The sequence below is a fragment of the Capricornis sumatraensis genome, chromosome 21, assembly GCF_032405125.1.
Source record: "Capricornis sumatraensis isolate serow.1 chromosome 21, serow.2, whole genome shotgun sequence".
NCBI lineage: Eukaryota > Metazoa > Chordata > Mammalia > Artiodactyla > Bovidae > Capricornis > Capricornis sumatraensis.
In genome coordinates this window covers 43,903,531-43,920,020 of record NC_091089.1, presented here as the reverse complement: position 1 = coordinate 43,920,020, position 16,490 = coordinate 43,903,531, and the positions used below count along the sequence as shown (strand labels likewise).

Genomic DNA, 16,490 nt, shown 5'->3' with positions numbered 1-16,490 from the left:
CTCATGTGAGAGTATGAAGATCTCATGTGCCACAACTAAGGCTCATCACAGCCAAACAAATAAACTAATTTAAAAAAAGACCACGTGTAAGTGGGTCCTGAGGGCTGCACTTCAGGTCTTACAGCCTTCTCAGCATTTACCCAGCTCCCAATCTTTCCTTAGAGAATCAGCATCATAAATGATGCTATCTCTGCAGGTAATCAAACTTTAGATTCAAACAAACACTGACCTAAACTGGATCTCTAAGACACCTTCGAGGCAAACCTGTGAAACTGTACGGAAACTCCCCCTGGCTGCTCTGGGGAAGGCACGTCCCACCCACTGTTCACCTTGTGCTCACCTTCAGGTCCTGCTCCAGACTCCGGATAAGCTCCCCGTCCACCTGCCCGGTCTCCGCCACCTTCAGCCTCTTCTGCTCGGCCTTCCGGAGGCGGTACTGCAGGATTCGGCAGTTCTTGTTGGCGCGGTCCAGCTCCCGCCGCAGCTCCTGCAGCTGGTAAACCTCCTCCTCCAAGTAACTGTCTCTCATCTCTTCCATTTCCGCTCGGAGTTCATCCAACTCATCCTACACAAGCCAGACAGAGGGCACTGAGAAGCCAGGTCTATGGGACAGGGCGGAGTCGCCCATCCACCCATGCCCTGCAGTACTGTGAACTTTCTGCAGTCACCTGTCGACTTCCGGAAACACGTGTGCAATACAGCCTGGGGACTTCGGAAATTCTCACACAAGACAGCATCACCAGATGTCTGTTCAGGTCTCGTGGATCCAGAAACCAAAAACGAGCATGGCTTAGTCATCGCAGCCTCTCAGCATTTACCCCATTTCCAATCTTTCCTTACAGAATCCTCATCATAAATGACGTCATTTCTGCAGGTAATCAAACCCTAGATACAAACCAAACGCTGACCTGAACTTGTGTCTCTAAGACACAAGCTAGGCAGTAAGATGAGTCAGACATTGCCTGCAAAGAACAAACTTCAGGGGGTTCATCCCTGTGAATTGCCCGGGAATTATAACACACCCGCAAACGTCCTTAAAATGCTGTCCCGCCACACCAATCTTGGAACTACGTGACTCATGATTCTAAAGATAAAACCCTGTGCGCTATTTCAAATACACATCAGTTTGGTTTTTTCCATTCTCCTGCCCTTCATCTCCCATCTCCACTCCACTCTGGGATCAACATGAAGACTCTGGGATACAGAAGAAACCCGGGAGTTATTCCTGGCTCCCGCTTTCCCACCCAGCCTAGCCAACGCAGTGCTGTCAGTTCAGCGTGCAACCTTTGGGGCTGTATCCCCAGGGCTCCACACACCATGCTCATCCCGCCTCCATCCCTTTCTAGGGAGCCACAGCTGCCCCCTCCCTCAGCGCCAGCCTGCCCTCTCCCAGGTCCAGGCGCAGGAGGCAGGTCACCTGTGATGGTTTCTCCTTAAAGAGCTCCTCCCCAGCTCGTGGCCAAGCCCACTGTAGGTAGATTGGTCAGAAGGCACACAATGCCCCCTACCCCCACTGTCTCTAGCCCCAGGCCCTGCCCCTCCAATCTGCGCTAAGTCACTTCAGTCATGTCCGACTCTGCAACCCTATGGAGTGTAGCCTGCCAGGCTCCTCTGTCCATGAGATTTCTCCCAGGCAAGAATACTAGGGTGGGTTCCCTCTTCCTTCTCCAGGGGATCTTCCTGACCCAGGGATCAAACCTGCCTCTCTATCTCGTGCATGGGAGGTAAGTTCTTTACCACGAGCGCCACTTTAAAGCCCCTGCGACTTCCTACCACCATCAAATATTATCTGTTTCTTCCTACTCTTTATCCGTCACCCACACAGGAAGGTAAGCACCAGGAAAGCAGACACCTGGAGTCTCCCAGTGTCCAGAGCAGCGTGAGCCACACAGCAGGCCCTCAATACATATTTGTGGAATGAATACACTTGAACCTTGGTCAACACCTAGAAAAACCAGCTCCTAAACACAATGCAGACTGGTCATCACCTCACATTGTTTTGTTCCCGCCTTGTAGCGTGATCACGGACAACTCTTCCAAAACCCACAGACATGGCAGTAGCATCCAGGGTACATTTTCTATAATAAAGGCTTCAGCGAGGAGCAACTTAGAAGGTGGGAGATTAAGAAAAGCATTCTAGGAATTGTCTTGATTAGTTTCATACTTGATGGCGTAAATGTCTCGGATACTCTTGGTCATCTTTTTTTTTTTTGGCTGTGCCACGTGGCTTGTTTGATCTTAATCCCCAAACAAGGATAGAACCCAGGCCCTTAGCAGTGAAAGCGGCGTTCTAACCACTGGACCACCAGGGAAGTCCTCATTCTCATTTATTTTGTTCAGTTAACACTGAGGCTCAAAGGGAAAAAATGCTCCCAAACATGGACACCCTAACCTATCAGCTCTCGTCCTATTCAGTTTGTTCCTGGAGTCTGGCCACCCGCGCTAATCCTGCATTTATTCTCAAAAACCAGGGATTTATTTACAATAAAGAAAAGAGTTTCCCAACAACAGAGCCTCAGGTAGACAAGAAATTGACCAGTAGTTAATGTCCTGCAGATTATTTTATCCTGGATAAGATCACATAGGAGATGTGTACCAAACGAACTGGGAACCCTTGTGGAAAAATAACAAATCGGCACAAACAGGGTGAAAACCACTGTCCAGCCAACCCTACCTGTGTGCAGCCATCACCTGTAGGGGAAAAGGCACATGGGAGGCATCTGATTCTCCCAAAGGCCACCTACAGGTTCTTCCACTCTGTCCACACCACCTGCCCAAGAACATGACCCACTCAGCTGACCATGGCTCCAGTGGGGCCCGTTTCAATGGCCCATGAAGGGGAGTGGGTGTTAAAAATGAAAGCTTTACCAACTTCTAGTAGTCAAACGAATAAAATGTTTTTGTCTGCTAAAGATTCTTACAGAATTTCTATACCAGTGGTGATAATCTCATTAAAAATAAAAGATGTCTGGGAATTCCCTGATGGTCCAGTGGTTAAGACTCCGTGCTTCCAATGCAGAGGGCACAGGTTCGATTCCTGGTTAGAAAACTAAGATCCCACATGCCATGCAGTGGGGCCAAAAAAAAAAGTATATATATAAAAAAATAAGGTGTTCTTATGTGTCTTAAGAAAGGCAACTCTTAGGGAACTGCCTCCAGTAGTTAAGACTTTGCCTTCCAATGCAGGTGGTGCGGGTTTGATTCCCTGGTCGGGGAGAGCTAAGATCCCATGTGCTTCGAGGCCAAATAATCAAAATGTAAAGCAGATGAAATATTATAACAAATTCAATAGAAACTTTAAAAATAATCCACATTAAAAAATCTTTTTAAAAAAGGTAAATCTTAATGTTGAAAATGTTATGACATATAAGCAAGTTTCATTGACTTTTTTCTTCTTCTTCATGGAGGACCCTTCCTATAAATCTTGTTCCAACAGGAAAGTTTGCTGGAATTGGGGTTTACTGGGTGGAACAGAGGCCAGACAGTGGACAGAATGGACAGGCTGGGCTCTTCAAGGGCCTGGAGAACACACTGACTTCAGGAAGGGCCTTTCAACCTGCAGCAAAGAGACTGTTTCTGATGCCGAATCCCCATGCTGAGCCATGAGAGTCTTGCCCTTGACCCAACCCACACCAGAGGAGAGCAGCCACCACAGCCTACAAGCTTTCAAATAGCCCTGTGCATGTCATCCTCCCATAAAGAGTAGAGAGTTAGTCCTGAATCTTCAAAATCAAGGTCAAGCTTCTCAGGTCCCTTCTGCAAATCTGATTTGACTTCGAGAAAAAGCTTAATCTATGCAGAGGTATCTGAATACAGTTAGTTAATTATTACACTGGGTAACTAATAAAAATAGTTCAACAGAAGCAATAATCACTGTATATATCCAGGGGTACCCACAAATATCCAGTGGCGTTGGGCATCCGTTTATGAAGGCACTGTGTGAAGGCTTTTCCTTCTACTGAAAGTGTCAGTCTCTTAGTTGTGTCCGACTCTGTGCGACCCCATGGATGGCAGCCCACCAGGTTTCTCAGTCCACGGTATTCTCTGGGCAAGAATACTGGAGTGGGTAGCCATTCCCTTCTTCAAGGGATCTTCCCAGCCCAAGGATCAAACCTGGGTCTCCTGCATTACAGGCAGATTCTTTACCATTTGAGCCACCCAGGGCAGCCCTTTCCTTCTAGAAAGCTTGGCAAGTCATTAATGCTGAAAATTACCTATTACTCAAAGATGAATTTTAAAATGTGACATAGTCATAAAAAAAAAATATGATAGGACTTCCAGATACAAAAATGTTCTCTGGTTTTTCAGACTTTGTATTGGGGGGGTCCCTCATCAACCCTACCATTAAACACTAGTTATGCTCTACAGACGCCTGCACCCCCACTGTGGACTGAAAAAGCCTGTTCCAGGGCTCAATGTACCCACACCTCCAGATCACTCAGCAGGCCAGATGTAAACAGCTAATGGTTCTTGGCATAAATAACCACTAACATTAGTCGCTTTGAAAAGAAAATTAGGAAGAGATTGTAACTGCATGTATTTGAATCACTGCTTTTATAACTCATATTTTATCTAAATTTGTGGACCAGCAGACACCCTTTCTTAAGCACTTCGCCTTCGTTACTAAGCCTACAATAAGCCTGCAGGGACACATGCCCCCACAAGATGGACAAAGAGGCCAAACCCACACTGGTGAACACACCCAAAGCCTCTCGGCTGATAACTGGAAGCCCAGCTACAAACCCAGGCTTTCTGGCTCCACACACATACTCTTTCCAGTAAATGGGAGAAATTATCAGCAACCACCAGGACACGTGAAACAAGAAGCTTTAAATCACACTTGCAAAAAGCCTGTCGGCGCAAAATAACAGCAAGCTAACGTTTAGAACTTGACATTGTCAACGTGTGGGTATATTCATTTTCACAACTGGTCCTCACCAAAGCACTGCAATGTGCAGAAAAGGTATTAATACCCTCCATTTTTAAAATGAGCATACTGAAACCCTAAAAGTTTAAATGGCTTCCCAACACTTGTCTGTTGCAGAGACAGGATGAGGCCAGGGTTTCAACTCTTTTCAAAAAGCCTTGAAAAAAAACAATTTTCAGGTTCAGTGAAAAGAAGTTATAAGAAAAGCAAATTACAAACCATGTAGGCAGTAAGCAGACATTTGAAAAGCAAAAACTGTGATTATTCAGATTAGGGTCATGATGGGAGAGCGATTTTTCAAATGAACATTACATTAATTTTCTGACAGCATGCTCTAATCTAGAAAACATTGTATCAAAGAACCTTAAAGATGTCTTCCATTTAAATGCTTAACAAACCCAATCAAGCAGAACATATAATGTTTCTGGTAGACTAAATTTACACACAGTAAGAGCAGAAAACTGTTGGTTTTTAATACAGATAATGAGAAAATTTCCCTTAATCAAGTTTTATATTGAATTAACAACAGGTCTGTCAGATACTCAAATGTTAGATCATTATCTCATTAAAAAGCTAATCTAGCTTTAACTAAATATACTTTTCGAATTTTGTATAGCATGAAACCTTGAAGTACTAGAGAGCTCCCCAACTATTCCCCTTCACCTGCAGATAACAAATCAAGCTTTATTTTATACTTGTGAATGTGTTTATGTGTGCTCAGGAGTATCCAACTCTCTGTAGCCCCATGGACTGGAGCCCAGCAGGTTCCTCTACCCGTGGAATTTTCCAGGCAAAAATACTGGGTACCATTTCCTTCTCCAGGGGAGTTTCCCGACCCAGGGATTAAACCCGTCTGTTCCATCTCCCTGCACTGGCAGGCAGATTCTTTTACTACTAGGGTCGTCTGGGAAGCCGTGTGTGTGTGTGTGTGTGTGTGTGCATGTGTGCATGTGTGTGTGTATATATATATATACACATACACACATCAGATTTAAGAAAAAATGAGGTACCATGTGTGCACTAGAATAAACGAAGATTAAAATGTCAAAGAAAATCTCTTTGAGGATAGTTTATCCACAAATATAAAAACCAAATCCTTGGTTTCATAGTAAAAGTGATGAAAACCCTTGATCATACTGATGATCTTATCAGACCTTAATTCCCTTTAAACAACTTAAAATCAATAACTAGTCCTACTTTAATCACTCCCTCTTTAAACAGACTCAATATAGACAGTGAGCAGTCAGCTGGCTACTGTTGCAATAATTCCCTCCTCTGGGAGTTGCAGATCCTTAACTATTCTCTACTGTAATATACAAATAATCCACCTCTTTTCCCTCCCATGAGTGAAAATGTGCTCCGCAGAGTCCCAGCTGAGGCTCAGAAGGCACGGGGGGCTCAGCCATTGTTTACAAGTGCCAGTTCATCCAGCAGCCAGCCGCCCCCCCCCCGCCCGGCCCTGGTCCACATTATCTCACCACCTAAGATGATTACCGCCGCTTGTTTGCAGGCTGAATAAAGAATGGGTGTGGAAAGCAGAAGGTCAGGAAAGAATAGGGACACTGTCTGCTTCAACCTTCCAGGAGGGAGGGGGGTAGGCAGGGAGGAGCTGAAGCACTTTATGCTCAGAACTGTTTATTCTTGCCTCAGTGTCCACCCCACCCCCACCCCTTCCTGGCCATTCAGAGCGCCTGGAATCTTCACGGCCCGATTTAACCAAATCATTGCAGATCCTGAAACTCCCAAGACCCCAAGAGAGAGGCAGGAGGCCGAGGCTAGCCAGTGCTGAGGCAGTGCAACCGATCCACTCGAATGGCCTCCCCAGCAGCCCCCTTGAGAAATCACTGCTCTTCCACATTCCCATGGTGTCTGCTCTGAGCTAGCAGGCAGTTTGCTTGTTTTCACCAAAAATAATTCTTAGGAGGTAACCAAAAGGGCAGAGCAAACTTAGCAGCCCTCCCCAGGCCAACCTTGGAGCCCCCCCAGGACTGGGGCACTTTGGAGTACACTACTTGGGGGTGGTAGGAGGGGTGTCATGCTAGCATCCCCCACCAACATGAGAAGCATTTTTGAAATAGGCCAATAAATGCAAAGCAATTAAACCCTCCTGAAAAGCCTGTGGAAACAGAACATAATTAATATGTTCACAATGAGCTCCAGGGCTTGTCTGATTGTCTTTGGGCGCTGGAGCAAAACACAGTGATGGTGGGCAGGCAGAGACCACGATGCCCAGCATTTCTCAGACACCCTGGTCACTAAGATGGACCTGAGTCTGGTCTGAGAAAGAAGCAAAGCCCTTTGGACAACTGACCTCAATCTCCTATCTTCACTTCTGAAGCCTTCCAAATTACATACAAGTTCATCTGCAGTCAAGGGCCAACAGGGCTTTTCTGACTGCTTTCACGCAAAAAGCCAGTTACCCGGACTGAGTACTTACTCATTATATAGTCACCCTGCTTCCCTGGTGGCTCAGTGGTAAAAAATCTGCCTGCCAGTGCAGGAGATGCTGGTTTGATTCCTGGGTTGGGAAGATACCTTGAAGGAGGAAATGGCAACCCACTCCAGTGTTCTTGCCTGGAAAACTCCATGGACAGAGGAGCCTGGCGGGCTATAGTCCATGGGGTTGCAAAGAGTCAGAGACGATTTAGCGACTAAACAATAACAACATCTAGTCACCGTGGTGCCTTGTGATGGCAGTATGACTCAAGGATGGCCCCATTCAGCTCCACACAACAGAGGCAGGCGCTTCTCTGTTGACAGCTGATTTTTGGAAAAAGCAGTCTGGCCAAAAAACAAAATTCCACTCGAATTTCCCAATCAATAACACATCATCCTTAGTTTTCTGCTTGATTACTCTCAGATCATTCTTCTCAGTAACTTGAGTTTCACACAATAATGGTGACAGAAATGACTTAGGAAAGCCTGTAATACTTGCGGTCACCATCCTCCAGAATATATCAAAGTAAAATTTCTGGGTGGAGTCTCCCACTTCTAATCTCCAGAGTCCTGTGCAACATCCCCTAAGGAAGGAGTAGGTCAGGGACTAATTTATCTGCCATCTAAAAAAAAACAAAAACAAAAACAAAACACTAGCGCATGCTCTAAAACCCGTGTGCAAAAGCAGGCTTATAGCAAAGGTCATTGCTCTGTGAGGTCAGGGATCCTCCCAGCCCGATTCCACACATGTGGGCAGGCTCACTGACCTTTAGAAAAGTCTAGCAGGACTGTTCTCTTTCATCCCCAAATTGAATGATTGTCACTTAAGCTACTGAAGAGCCAACCATGTAACTCACACATGTGTTTGTGATCAGCCTGATGTCCCAGCCTCCCCAGACTGCCTCTGCCTCTTCTCTCCTGCTGTCAGAGGAACCACTGGGAGATGGACTTGGGTCGGAAACGTTTGGCCATGACAGCCACAGGAAATGGCAACTGACATTTCCCACAAATTAAACACTGCCAGGGGGGTCTGTGGGATCCCGAACAGTCCAATGGAGAGGTGCTCACTGTGGCCCTTTGGCCTAAAAAGAGAGGTTCCCCAGAAAAGCTAAATGCTGGGTATGGCCCAAGCTAATAAGACAACTCTAAGGCAGGTGTGGCTCTTCTCAGCCTTGGCGGAAACAAGGATGCAGCCTGGAGCTGGGAGAGAACAGAGGTCTGGAGGCCGGGGAAATACCAGCTGCATCACTTACTAGCTGGGTGACCTTGGACACATAGGTACGTCTTCTCGGATCTCAGCAACCTTGTCAGTGAAATTAGGGTTGTGATAAATACAACAAAGACACCCTATGTTGTGAGATTTGCTGAAATATCAAACACACCAGAGCAGACTCCAGGGTCACACCTACTTCCTTCACTGAGAATCCAAAGACGTGAAAAAAAAAATAAAGCAAATAACCAGCCACCTGAGTGAGCCCTGAAATGACGCTGAACTGCCTGCCTTGAGATCAGATGTCATGAGAAACATCTATTTGCACTGAGGCTACAAAACTCAAAGATGGTCTTTCTCACCCTCAGGGAGCTTACCTCCAGGGCAGATTTACAAAAGCCCTGGTTTCACAACAGAGTAACGCTAATACCGTGGCCCTTTCTCTTCCATACTCTCCCATTTCACTCTGTTGTCTATTACATAAGTCAGTGACCAGAGCAAATGTACTACTGGAAACATTTCATTCGGAGTTCCCATCTGCTCTCTTTTCCCACAGCGATCCTCCTCTGCCTCTTTGAACAGGATAAAACCACCATAGGGGCTCAGTGGGTCAGAGCAGCCTCTACGGCTTGGGTATAGGAACACTCCTCAGTCCTCTGCTCTGATCCCAGCTTAATTCCTCAGATCACCTCCACGCACCTTAAAAGCCCACATCCTTGTCCCACCAGCCACCCGGGACCTCCATCAGGGAAAGTCAGCCTTTGCTGAGAAAATGGGGAGAATCACAAAACGCACTGATGGAAGAGGGCCGCTGCTTTTGGGAGGAGATATATATTTAACCATCTTAACAGAAGGAGATTTACACGGTGGAGCTGTTGACTAAACTGAGCCTCACAATAAATTAAGACAGATGCATTCAGTACCACCCTCCTTGCTTTGGAGTCACCCAGCGTGCCCTGACCTCCCCACCCCACACGGTCTAAATCCTCTTTTCTGCAGCGCCTGCTCTCCTCCTCCTGGAAAACATGGAGTCAGACTTGTGCCCCAGAGCTACCAAGACCCAGAAGCCACTGAGAGCAGGCCGCGCCGCAAAGCGCTCGATGCGACCGCAGAGGCTGCGAGTCCCTCGAAAGAGCGGGCGCGAGTGGCCTCTCCTGACACGAAAAAACCGGCTGGTGGACGCGTGCAAAGGACCGGCCAGCAAGACAGCGTGGTCTCCCCGCCCAGGCCGCGCTCAAGAGACTCTTGAGCCGTAGGTTTTTCACTAAAAGCGGCGTGACCCGGCTGTCTGCGCCCGGGGGAGACTCGGAGAGCACCTGGCCTTAACTGCGGGAAAAGGGGAGGGTGAGTCTGCATCCTCCGAGACCCGCACTAGGCCCACTGGGTCCCGCTCAGAATTTCTCGGCTGGGGACAATCCGCGCCCACAGGTGAGGGGGCAGGGGGTCGACTGCGTCTCCAAAAAGCAGTCACAGCCGCCTCTCTAGTTAACGCAGCATCAACTGGGGCAGAGGCATCCGCGGGAAGAGGCGAGACTTTCTAAAATCAAGCTAAGTGGGTGGAGAAGCGGCTGGACCCACAGGTCTCGCTGCTCCTTCCACAAGTTTGGCTCAAGTTCCCAGCGCCCAGCGTGTCGGGCGCAGGAAAGTGACTGGCACCGGGAGGAAGCGCTTTCGGGGCCGGGACGCCGGTGCTCGCGGGTCCCCGCCCGCACCCAGACCTGGGGACGCCGCCGGGACACCTGCGGCAGGGCAGGCCGCGCACCTTGAGATAGTCGTTCTCCGAGCGCAGCTCCTCCATCTCCCGCAGCAGCTCCTCCTCCTCCGCTGCCGGGACCAGCCGGTGCTGCTCGTCCGGCCCGTGCTCCCTGGGGGTCCCGGGACCCGTTCGCTCCGGCGGAGCGCGCCCCGCGACATCCTCCACCACGCCCGGCCCCGGCGACGCCGAGGGGACCCCGCTGGGGCTGTTCCGACCCCCAAGGCAGGCGGCGGGGGGCGCGGCGAGGAGTCCCGGGGGCTCGGGGCTGTCTGGCGGCGCCCCCCGAGTTGGGGGGCTGGTCGTGGGGGCTCCTCGCAGAGGTTCCGGGTCGCTGGAGCCGGTGCCGGACTCGGCGTCGCTACTGGCGGCGGGGAGCAGGCGCTGCTCGTCTGAAAGAGGGTCGGAGGGGCAGTCGGAGAGATCGGAGCTGCTGTCTGTGTGGCTGATGCGCGAGCCGGGGGCCGGGGAGCCGGCGGCGGAAGTCACGGCGAGAATCACAGCGGGGACGGCGACGGCGGGGACCCGGGGCCCGGAGGCGCGGGCGGGGACCGCTCCGGAGACGCGTTTGGCTCTGCGGCCCTTGGTAGCGGCGGGCGGCGGCTCGGCCCCGGGCAGTGGCTTCCCTACCCGGGGCAGCGGCTCGGAGGGCGCCGCGCGTGCCACCCTCCTGGGGCCCGGAGCGGCCTTAGCGCCGCCCGCTGCCCTGGCCCCGGCGCCCGGCGGCGGCTTGTCCTTCGCGCCGGGGGCGCCGCCGCTCCGCCGGGAGAGGCGGCCGGGCGCGGCCGGGGGCCCCGGTGAGGGCGGCGCCTTGCCCGCGAGGCTGGGAGAGCGCGGGGCGGCGGGCGCCGGGGCTCGGCCCGAGGAGGGGGCGGCCTGGACGGGGGCTGCAGGCCGGCCGTGCAGGTCCTTGAGAAACGGTCTGGCTGGTGAGGGCACGCGGTGCAGCCGTCTCCGTTCCGCCAGCGGGTGGAGGTGGTGGTGGTGGCGGTGGTGCTGGCCGGGCGCCTGCGGCTTTGCGTCCTGGGCGCCGCCGCCCGCGGGGCCGTTCAGCGTCTCCATGGCCGGGGCCCGGGCCGCGAGCAGCAGCTCGGGCGGCGGATGCTCCGGGCGGCGGCGGCGGCGTGCAGCCTCCCCGCGCGCCCGCTCATCACTGTCCGCCAGCCCCGCCCGGTCTGCGCCCCGCGCTCCCGCGCGGCCGCCGGCCCCGCACCCCGGCCCCGAGGATCCCTGCGGGGTTCGCCGCCGTCTCCGGCTCTCCCCGGGCCGAAGTCACCGGTGCTCGCGTTCTCCCGGCGCGGTGGCTCCCCGTCTCTCGCATCCCCGGCAAGCGGCGCGCCAGGCTCGCACACCAGCCCGAGTCCGGCGGCGGCGCTGGCTGCGCGCTCCCCGCTCCAGCGCCCTGCTCCCCGCCCACGGCCCGCCCTGCTCCCCGCCCACGGCCCGCCCTGCTCCCCGCCCGCCTCCGCCCGTGTCCTCCCCCCGCCGCCCTCCGCCGCCGGGTGCGCATGCCCCGCCTCCCGCCAGCCGGCGCGGCGGTGGGGGCGGGGTTGCGCTCCCTGGCGGCGCACGATGTGCGGGCCCCCAGCCCTCTCCGCCTGGGACCCTCGTGCTTGTGGGGGCTCAGGGGACAGTGTGGGAGCTGGGGGAGGGAGGAAGGGGGCAGGCGCAGAGGCGAGGTCGGGGTGGGAGGAGGCTGGAGGCGGGGGAGGCGGCCGGTGTGCCCTCTGAGGGGTGCGCCTCGGGGTGCCGGCGTGGAACAATGACCCCACCCCCTCGCCACAGGCCCCTGCATCCAGCCCGGCCTCCCAGGGCCTCTGAGTTCTGCCCCGCCGGAGCTGGGCCGAAGTCCACACTGCTTTGAGGACTGGTGTGACCACCGCCCCCTACCCCAAGCGCCGCAGCGCCCTATCGCGTCCGAAGGCGCACGGGGCTCCACAGTTGGCACCCAGTGCCTCTGGAGCCCCAGGGAAGAGCCGCTGTCCGACGCAGCTCGCCGAGCTCCGGGGCAGTAAGGGAACTCACATGTAGTGTCGGCTGCGAGCCAGGCCCTAGTAGACGCCCCACAGGCATTGTTTCATTTCACCCTCGGAACAAGCCTGACTCTGAACTCCTGTCTTCCTGAAGGACGAGGCGTGGGCGCGGGAGGTGAGGTCAGTGCAGTGGCCCGTGCACACTGGCCCGGACTCACACCCGGGCTTGTGCAATCCTCAGTCCTGCACGCCCACCCCTCGGAGAATGAGGCCGGTAGGCCACTGGAGAGTTATCGTGGGCCACTGACCTTTCCAAACCTCTGTTCCTGCCCCTGTACAATTAGAAAGTACCTCCATCTGAGTGTGGGGTCTGATCAAGGATGAGAAAACACTGTCAACTGTAAAGTGCTTTTCAATATCAGTGAGTGCAGGTTTTGTCCCAGGTGTTGGATTGTAATAGAGAAAAACCTTCCTGTTCTATTACAAGTTAATCACTAAAGGCATGTTGCTATGAGCTTAAGTTATAATGGCTTGCCCATCTTTAGGAACCCCACCTGCCAGGGAATGTGTGTCAGGCTCCAGCACCTTTGTTAAGCTCCCAGAAGATTCCCTGGCCAGGCCCCACCTGTGAATGGCTGCTGGAATGAAGAAATTAACACTCCTCCCTCCAGAGTTGGGCCAGAAACTGGTCTCTATCCCCTCCCCTTTTTAGTATAAAAGAAGTCTGAATCCTAACTTGGGGGAGATGGCTCTTTGGGACAGTAGGCCATTGACTTCTGGGGCTGCTAGCTTTTCACTATTCCTTGTGCCAACAGCTCATCTCTGGACTTACTGGCTTGTCAGGCGGTGAGCAGAGTGAGCTGTGACTCAGTAACAGGATGATGGGTAAATATCCAGGGGAATAAGGGTCAGTCTGCCAGTCTAGCTGGAGGCAAAGGCAGGCAGTGCTGACAAGTTGCTGGGGTGGGCAGGGACCCTGAGCCCAGATAAGTGCCCAGGATATGTAAGTGAGTGCCCAGGATGTGTGCAGGGCAGAGGTTGTAGGTAAGACGACCCTTAGGGTGGATGGGACCAAGTGTCCCATGGGGAATTTGGGTGTTATTCTCAATGCGGGGAGCTGCTGGAAGATGCTGAAAGTTAAAGAAAGTCCAAGTGTTGATCGGTCAGTCATGTCTGACTCTTTGTCACCGCATGGACCTAGCCTTCCAGGCTCCCCTGTCCATGGAATTCTCCAGGCAAGAATACTGGAGTGGGCAGCCATTCCCTTCTCCAGGGGATCTTCCTAGCCAAGGGATCAAACCTGGGTCTCCTGCATTGTAGGCAGATTCTTTACCATCTGAGCCACTGGGGGAATCTCTGCTTAGAAGCATCCCAGCAGCCAGGAGAGGGAGGCAGGTGACAGGGAGTAGTTAGTGGCTGGGGCCCAAAGTACAGATGAGGGCAGTGGTAGTGGCAATAGGGAAAAAAGGGGACAGATCTGTGAAGAGAAAGGAAAAACAACCTGTAAGGGAAAAGAATCTGAAAAAGAATCTATCTGTATAACCGAATCTCCGTGATGTACACCTGACACTAACGTGACACTGTAAATCGACTATACTCCAATAATATATATACATTAAAGACAAATGCAAAAAAAAAAAAGAAAACTAGACTCCAAAGTCTGTGATCTTAAACTTAAATCACCTTACTTAGCCACCTCCTTCAAAAAATGCAGGATGAAGTCATCATTGATGCAATAGCTATGAAGACCACAGTCATCTATCATGGGGTATTTGCAGAAAATTGACACAGGCGGTGACAACACTGAAAAAGGCTGACGGCGCCCTGCCCCCACGCCGGTCCCGCCAGCGGTCCCCAGAGGGCGCTCTAACGCTCCCGGCTGCAGGTGGTTTGATCCTCACAAAGTGGCCCCTGTCAGTCCTCCTGGAGCTCAGCCGCCTTGAACTCTGGGACCTTCTCCTCCACCTTCTTGCAGACACCCAGACGTTTCCAACACCCTCCTTTTTCTCGGGAATTATATCCAAGACTCAGCGCAAGCTTGCCAGCTCCTCACACCACATCTAATCTTGCTAAAGGCCAGCTCAAAATGTTGCAGTCAGCTAGTTTTCCAAAAATATCAGCCAGCTTTGTCGCCTGCTTCCTTTCCCTCAGGTAATAAGTCACACTTCGTCCTCTGAACGATGAGCCTGGCGACTGTTTCCACTGGACACTGGCGAGGAGGAACGCTGTCTCTGTTCCCAGCAGGCAGTGCGTTACAGGTGCACACGGACACCTGCTTGCATCATGAATATTTTTAAAGTCACAGGTGATTTTGAAATAATGTTTTTTCTTGTTATTCAAGTTAGTCTAAAGGCATCAGGGGTCTACTATTTAAAGGAGACTTTAAAGCACTTTGCTCTGGAATGAGTGCTGACTCAGTTGTGTCGGACTCTGCTACCTCACAGACTGTAGCCCGCCAGGCCCCTCTGCCTGTGGGATTCTCCAGGCAAGAACGCTGGAGTGGGGTTGCCACTTCCTCCTCTGGGGGCTCTTTCTGACCCAGGGAAGGGACCTGCATCTCCTGCATTGTCTGGCAGATTCTTGACCATCTGAGCCACCAATACCAGTGGAATAATCTCCAATACCTTAAAATGTAAGCAAAGCAAACTTGGAGTGGGAGAATTCTAGTCTGTTTGCAGAGTTATATAAAGTGGAATAAAATATTTTTTGACTCATAGAGGGGAAAACATACAACTGCCTGTGGCCAACAGTCACCCGAAGAACATCTGTAACCTAAAAACCTTGACCACAGCACTTACCTCTTTTCCAGTTGTTCCGTCTTATTTTAACACAAAGGCACATTCAGAATATGAATTCATCTGATCTAAGTCTGAAAAAGTAGCCTCTTTAAAAAGAGCGAAGAGAAGAAACTTAACAGAAGGGGCTATTTTTTTGGCATTTCAGGAATGTTGAGGTTGAAAAGGGACAATGGGAAATCAGGGGGCCCACTTGGGGGTCCCGGTGCATCCCAGCATCCCAGATGCCCCTGCAGGGTTACAGCCAAAATGCCACATGGGGCTTGATGCGGGCTAGCCCTACAGGGGCCTCCAGACCTCTTCACATGATCAGACCGGCCCTTGTGTGTGGCGTGGTGGTTCCTGATGACTTCTGAGGCCCATAAACCCTGAGGACATCAGAGTCTCCTGGGGAGTTTGTTATAAATGTAGGTTCTGTGGCCACAGGCCCTGGAGCTCTGATTGAGAAAGTGTGGTGTGGAGCCTGAGATCCAAACTTTTAACAAATTCGTTTGATGCAGATGACCCTCTGACCACACCTGAGAAGCCCCAAGTTAGTTTCTAACACAGCTCCACGCTTGTCAATTGCACTTCCTCCTGGTTCCAGGTGAAAGTCCTTCTGAAGCTGGTGGGAGATTCTGGCTGATAAGAGAGGCAAAGACCACGATGAAGGCTTGGCCAGTTAAGCTCCAACTGTAGACAATGTGCAGTGTCCAGGCCTGTCCTAGACCCAGTCTTGAGGTGGTAGGCATCCCTCTGATCTGAGAACCCGGAGCAAGGAGCTACATGCAGGCAGAAGGAGGCTCTTTGCTCCTGAGCAGTGGTTCTTCATGAGGAGGGAGTTCCCTGGTGGGGTATCTGGGAAGTTTGTTGTGGTATTTTTTGTTGTTGCAAAAATTGGATCGGGAGCACGAGTTGACTTTCTGAGGGGAGTCGGGATGCTGTATGTTTTGCAATATTCCCAGAGAACTGCCCCTTCCCCTAACCATCACTGCACAACCTCCCAAAGTCCTCCTGAAACATTCACAAAGGTTAAAAAAAAAAAAAAAAAACTGCTACCATTATCTGAGCCTAGGGCCTAACTACTTAGTCCAGGCTGGCTGCTGTGACAGAATTTCACAGACTAGGGGCTTGTAAGTAACAGACATTTGCTTCTCACCTTTTGCAGGTTGCAAGTCTGAGCTCAAGATGCCAGCAAAGTCCAGTTCTGGGGAGACCCCATCATCTTTTTGAGTCCTCACCTGGAGAAGGGGCAAGGGATCTCTCTGGGGCCTTGTCTATAAGGACCCTAATCTCAACCCTGCAGCCTCCACCATCTTGAGCTAATCACCGCCCAAAGGCCCCACCTCCTAACACCATCCACCTCAGGCACTAGAATTTGACAGGAGGTTTAGTGGGACCTGGGCTTCCCTGATAG

General features: G+C 51.9%; 1 protein-coding gene across 4 annotated transcripts in view; it reads right to left on the bottom strand.

Moving 5' to 3' along the window:
- The window catches only part of MTCL1 (microtubule crosslinking factor 1), a 110,253-nt gene extending 98,865 nt beyond the window's left edge, over positions 1-11,388 (bottom strand). For all 4 annotated transcript variants that reach the window (XM_068993719.1, XM_068993720.1, XM_068993721.1 and 1 more), the window contains exons 1-2: positions 10,336-11,388; positions 341-565 (exon numbers count right to left, since the gene is read on the bottom strand). In XM_068993719.1, the coding sequence (XP_068849820.1) occupies positions 341-565; positions 10,336-11,388 (1,278 nt within the window). The remainder of the gene's footprint in view (positions 1-340; positions 566-10,335) is intronic.
- Positions 11,389-16,490: the final 5,102 nt, after the last annotated feature.